We start from the raw sequence: 6,193 nt of genomic DNA, 5'->3' as shown, positions 1-6,193 counted from the left end.
CAGATAGGTTTTCTTCTTGTGCGTTCTCACCATCTCACTATTTTCCACACCCCTTAGGTACAATGTCTTTGGTGTATGCCTATAATTAAGCCACATATTGATCCGACAATCCTATTCCATGCACACACAAAACATATCGAAGTTGATTTATCACTTTATGATAGGGGTAGCTTGTAAGCTCCTGGATGTTAAGGATCGTGACTATTAGGAAGTATATGATTTATCCCTACCTTGTGTTGTACTTCAAGCAGGTCATGTACTAACTATATATATACTCACAAGGCTCAAGTAATATATCTAACTATTCCACCAAACCCCTCTCTCCCTTCTAACACTGGACATCAGGTTTATATACCCACTAGAAATCAGTTTGCTAGCTGAGGGTTTTACATGACTTCTCACATAGATAGTTGAGAAATTTCAAGAAAAAAAAACTTAGTAAAGTTGTGATTCAATGAGTCTGCTAAAAGCTTGCTAATATGTGGTTTAATCATGTAAGCTTGCATGTCAAGATGTAATTTGATTCTGTTACAATCCCCTCCCAGGTTTGCTACTTATATATAAATACTACATAGACTTGTGAGGCCTCCAACGTTGCCACGAACCAGTCTCTGATTTCATCGTAGGCTCATAGCCAAACAGCGTCAATCAAGCATAGATAAATGCGTGATGGTAACATCAACCAAGTCAGGACGCAGCTAGATCACAACATGTGCAATGGAGTCACAGCAAAAAAAGAAGCTAGCGCAGATGGAAGACATGAGTCATAATAAGTTCTTCAAGCTAGCTACTCCTAATAAGTTCTTGAGAGAAACATCCAAAGTGTTCGACGCTCACGGACGCTGCATCAGTATACCGCCTTCAGCCGGAAACGGGTCGCTCAGGGAGAGATCAGACGCGATCTGGTAGCTCCAGGGAGCCATTGGGCGCGGGAGCCCCATGAACTCCACGTTCTCATTGACACACTTCGCGGAAGGCAGCTGCGTCGCCAGCTTGCTCAATGCCTCCTTGGCCGCCGTGGGGCTCATCCCGGGGTCCAGCACCAGCACCACCCTCTTCAGCACCTGAGCCCTCGCGATCACGAACTTAAGGAATCCCAGCTCGTTGGCGCCCACGGTGAACTGGTTCAGCACCACCTTCTTCACTTGCGACTCCACGCACCCGATCGGGCCGGCCTCCTCCCAGAACGTGGGGATGATGAGCTGCTCGCCACTGGCATCACCCGCGTCTTTCTCGTCCTGCTCGTCCTCTTCCTCTTCCTTCTTGTTGGAGGACTGCAAAATCGCATGTGAATTCAGTGCAAGCAAATTCATGTATACTGCTCCTGTCCTGATGAGGCAAATTAGTTAACCGTGTATAAATCGAGCGAGATGAAGGTCACAACTCACCATGACGTGTAGGGTCTCGACTTGGGGGAAGCATCTCAGGAAACTGAGCAGGGTCTTCACTTCCTCGGCCACTCCGAAATCCACCTTCAAAGCTAGCACCTTGACACTTGGAACCACAGCATTTGGGGCCACTTTTGTTACCCCAGCCTGCAATTCAAACGAAATAACCGTAGTACAGTACTAATTCGATCCAAGTTGGAATCAATGCAAAGTCACACCATCGCATCCATCAATCAAGATTAATAATTTGTCTAACCACTGGGAGGAGAAATAGGATGGGGGAGTCGGAGCGATACCTTGATGATGGTGTTGCCGATCTGCAGCACATGGTTCGCCGTCTCCAGGTAGCCGAGCACGGTGAGCTCAGGAGCATGCCCAATCTTGACTTTGGTGGTGCGCCTAGTTCCAATGCTCTGCAGGATGAGCCGCTGCAGTCGTGGGGCGGCCACGACGTCGACCTCGTACAGCATGGACAACCAGACCAGCACGCAGCAGAGGCTGCTGCTGCTGATCGAGACGCGCGACGGGGCGATGTAGCTGAGGATGAGCGCGAAGGTCTTGAGCTCGGGGCTGCAGGCGAGCAGGTACTCCAGGTCGCGCTCCTGCATTATGGTGTGGCAGATGCCGAGCTCCTGGAGGCGGGGGAAGACGCCGGGGCCGCGTGGGGGCGCGTTGGCGCGCGACGTGTCCGGGAAGTGCCAGACGCCGAGGTAGAGGCGGCGGAGCGAGGCGCAGCGGAGGATGGACGCCGGCAGCGCCGCGTCGAGCGGCCAGGGGCGGTTGACGAGGACGAGGGTCTCCACGCCCTTGGCGACCAAGAGGCGGAGCCACTTGGCGAGCGCCTCCTCCTGGCCGGCCATGCAGTTGCTGGAGATGTGGACCCAGTGGAAGGGGCCCGGGTGGGAGGCGAGGACGCGCGAGACGGCGCCGGCAAGGGCGCTCGAGTCGAACTCGAACCCGCCTCGCTGGCCCGACGGCCGGATGAGGAGGTGGATGTCCTCGAGGACGAGCGGGGTGGAGCGCCAGAGGCCGCGCCAGCGCGGGGAGAGCGCGGCGGTGCGGGCGGCGTCCTTGGCGGGGAGGCGGGAGACGACGCCGCGCAGGATGTCGTCCGGGAGCGCGCTGATGCGGTCCTCCCCGCCGTCGTCAGAGGTGACGGCGGGGAGGGAGGCGACGGGAGAGGACGGGGTCTCCGGGAGGCAGTAGAGCGCCGCCAGGATGTCGCTCAAGCCCATGGCGCCCGGCGACGGCGACGGCGATGGCCGTGGGAGCGAGGGCGCGAATGGGGGGTGATGGTTGCAGCGGAGGGCCGACCAGTGTTGAGAGGGGAGTGGCCGATCCCGAGCGGAGGAGGTCTTTATAGTGTCGGCCGGGTCGGACACTTGTTAGGGTTTGGCGATCGTGGGCCGGATAAGGGAAGCAGCTGGGCCCGCCAGTGTTTTAATGTTCTCCTCGCTTGTTCGTTTTGTTGCTACCTGCGTGCACGGCAGGATTCTGTGAGTTAAACTAAAGTAGTAATCGTGCGACTTTGACTTATTAATTAAGATAGATCATCGGGATTGCTAATTTTCATCCGGATGAAAAGAATTCGCTTTCATCCGTTTTTATGTCCGGACGATTCTTGTGTCAAGATTCGCGTTTTTCCTTTTCTTTTTCCAGCCTCGGGGGTGTTTTATTTGTTACCGGGCGCGCAACCTTCTCCATGGAGACCCGTTAATCCCGGCGAGATCTTGGAGGCAGAGAGGAGAGGGTCATGGCGATTTTGGCTGGTTATTAGCTTTGTCGTTGATCTCTGGAGAGCGAGCCAGTGGTTAGGCGTCCGGTCCTCCTCCTCCTGTTGCTTCTCCTTCAAGCGCGTTGAGGCAGAGGAGAAGTCGACGCATGGTGATTCGGCGGCGGTGTATTATCTGCTTCCATTGATTTCGTGTTGCTCCTCCTTTTGTTGTGGTGTTTTTCAAGCCTTGTGCCTCCCTTCTTCCAGCAACGAGGTTGGTTTGCTAGTATTCTTCTCCATGTCTTCATTTCGCTGCAATTTTTTGTAGGATTTTGCTAGATCTGGCAGTGGTCTGCTTGGTCCTATGTGTAGTGGTGCATCCCAGCTCTTTTAGGTTGTTTGTGGTGGTTCCTAGATGTCCGATTTTTGTTGCAGATGGAGCAACATCTATATGTGTACAACCCTTAGATGTGTGGATGTAAATGTTCAATCCAGCTCCTAGATGTTTGGACTGTATGTGTGTATGATGTCAGTTGTTTTTGTCAGTGAGTTGGGCTGTAACTTTGAGGGAATTTTGGAGTGATTGGGACTGGATTTTACCAGTTAAGTGTTGGTGATTTTGGATTGTAGTTTCAGGTTTTATTAGTCATGGGGTACTTGGGTTGTATTTGAGTTAATATATGGAGGCAGTACACATATGTTTCGATGCATCATGGCCCGACGCACAAATCACAACAGTATATATTCCAGAAGGACGCCGATAACGCTCACACATGTGAGCGTTAAAGGGTCTGGCCACACATCGTGTGTGGTGTGAGCAGGAGGCAGTCCACACGGGTTGTGTGTGGGTGGGCATTAGAATTATCCATACTTATGAGCGCGGCTACTTCATGCCACACGCCCAACAAATACTAATCATCTCCATCCCGCGCGTGTGGCACGAAACAAAAATGCCCACACGTCCTAGCGCAGCTACGTTACGTACCCGCGGGATGACGATTTAGTTGCCATCCTGGTTGGCAGATGTAGTTATCCGGGATGGCAAGTGTAGTTGTAAAAGCATGGCAACTCTATCTGTTTTGATTTGCCATGTCTAATTTATGGTAGTCACTGGCGGAGCTATGTGTGCTCCTGGGGGTGCTGTGGCCCCCCGAGCCTAAGCAAAAAGTGTGAAGGAATTTTTTAGAGGGTTTAATGAGTATAAATTTAGTATTTGGCCCCCTCAGGTCTGCCAGTTTTACCATTTGCCTCCCTCCCCTTCTAGACTTTCTTCCTAGCTCCGCTAGTGATGGTAGTTGTCGCGTGTAATCAAACCGCAATTGCCGTGTGTGATTAACTACTTGCCACACGTGGTCAAACAGTAGTTGCCATGTCTGTTTACCTAGTTGACACGTGTGGTCCAACCATAGTTGTCATGTATAGTTAATCACAGTTGCCATGTGTGTTTATCTGGTTGCCACGTACGCAAACTGCAGTTGTCATCTAGCAAAAGAATCAGAGTTGCCATGTTTGTTTACCTAGTTGCCACATTCGCGTAACTGCAGTTGTCACCCACAACGTAGGAGTATCGTGTGGGCGAAAATCAGTTCGCCCACATGCGCATGGACTAGGTGGTGGCTGTGTGGGCACAAACTAGTTCGCCCACACAGCGCAGCTGACAACAGCGTGATGCGTGGCGTGTGGGCAAACTCTCCAACGTCCACACACCAGCCCCGTCCTACGTGGCATACCAAATCTACCTTTTCATATCAAGATTCGTGCAAAAAGATAATCAACGACCATCCAGGCGTGTGGGCGAGTTGGAAAACGCCCACACGTGTAGGCGTTAGTGTTTCCGTTCCAGAAAGGTAAGTAATATACGAATACCAGCTGGCCATGCATTCGGGGAGCCCATCTCGTGTGACCGGAAATGGAAATCGACAACCAATCACAACGTGTTAGCTGGCAACTATGTCGTTATTGTTTGTCGAGCTGATGATGCTCTAACCATGGTTGGAATCTTGCTGATAGGCCCTCGCCAGCATAAGGATTAGAAGAACATGAACATATGATGGTGGGGCTGACCACCTGAATACCAAACTTCATCTACACAACATGATCTTTTAGTTAACATCGGCAACAAAACCAACATCAATGATGAACACAATGATACAAGACTACACTATTCATACAGGTTTCGGTCAGAAACCTAATATGAACCCAAAAAAAAAAAAACGCCATTGCTATTTGGTATGGCAGTTTTGTCAAGGAACGCATAATGCAAGGGACCCAAACTACGAGCCACAAGAAAGATTGGTTCACAAGAAGAAGCATAGGTTCCAGCTAGAACAATAGATCCAGCACGAACGTTGCATTAAACAAGTAGCGACGCTTGATTCAACAGTAAATCTTGCATCAGGTGGAGATCATGGCTTACGCGTCTTGGCACCTCGGGAAGCCCAATCTCACAAGCATCACTTTGATCATCGCGAGGCAGCAGGCTACACGGCCCTCGTGCCGCCCTGGCGCCACACATGCCCAATCAAGGAGCGTCAGCAGAATGGTCATCGCCAAAAGTTGGATCGCTGCCAACTTGAATGCACGTATATCACTCCCAGCTTGAATGCCATGTGTCCTTTTAGTGTTATACTTTTTTTTAAAAGATCCAGCACCGCTGGCATTTATTGGTAATAGCAGAGAGCAACGAAAAACAACAAGATGATGAAGGTCTTAGGACCAGAAGATCCGAGGATTAAAGAAAAAAAAAAACCAACGGCCCTAGTAGCTGCAACACAACACTCCATACAATCCACACAAGACAACACAGCTCTGACTCGAACGATGAACTACGAAGAAACTAGGCAAGGTTGGCGTCACGGAGGATCACCGAATGAACAACTTGTCACATGTCATCATATACCACATGGCCCTGCCACTGTGGGTTCGACTTCATAGCAACAAGCAGTCGAGGCAGCCCCACAGACACGTCGGAGATGAAGAGCCGACTACCACAACCAATACCATGCCTCTGATATTGCTCACCACCGTCATCGTTGCCACAGAAGCCATCGTGCATGTCCAGTCATAGGAAGCACCAGAGGGATCAAGAGCT

The 6,193-nt window shown here is 51.0% G+C and overlaps 1 protein-coding gene across 1 annotated transcript; it reads right to left on the bottom strand.

Moving 5' to 3' along the window:
• Window positions 1–594: 594 nt before the first annotated feature.
• On the bottom strand, window positions 595–2,704 carry LOC119323986 (F-box/FBD/LRR-repeat protein At1g13570-like). The gene is made up of 3 exons (XM_037597701.1): window positions 1,685–2,704; window positions 1,389–1,535; window positions 595–1,274 (listed from the first exon to the last, which is right to left on the bottom strand). Exons 1-3 carry the CDS (start codon window positions 2,621–2,623, stop codon window positions 834–836), a joined length of 1,527 nt encoding a protein of 508 aa, XP_037453598.1. The 5' UTR covers window positions 2,624–2,704; the 3' UTR covers window positions 595–833.
• Window positions 2,705–6,193: the final 3,489 nt, after the last annotated feature.

This window comes from Triticum dicoccoides, chromosome 6B, assembly GCF_002162155.2.
Source record: "Triticum dicoccoides isolate Atlit2015 ecotype Zavitan chromosome 6B, WEW_v2.0, whole genome shotgun sequence".
Lineage (NCBI taxonomy): Eukaryota > Viridiplantae > Streptophyta > Magnoliopsida > Poales > Poaceae > Triticum > Triticum dicoccoides.
Note: the sequence above shows the minus strand (reverse complement) of the source record. Positions and strands in the feature narration are given on the sequence as shown.

Excerpts from the sequence above, each read along its gene's own strand:
- LOC119323986 (XM_037597701.1), bottom strand. The coding sequence starts at position 2,623 with ATGGGCTTGAGCGACATCCTGGCGGCGCTCTACTGCCTCCCGGAGACC. Across the intron at positions 1,536-1,684 it reads TCGGCAACACCATCATCAAG|GCTGGGGTAACAAAAGTGGC; the intron begins GTATCGCTCCGA and ends TTTGAATTGCAG. Across the intron at positions 1,275-1,388 it reads TCGAGACCCTACACGTCATG|TCCTCCAACAAGAAGGAAGA; the intron begins GTGAGTTGTGAC and ends GCGATTTTGCAG.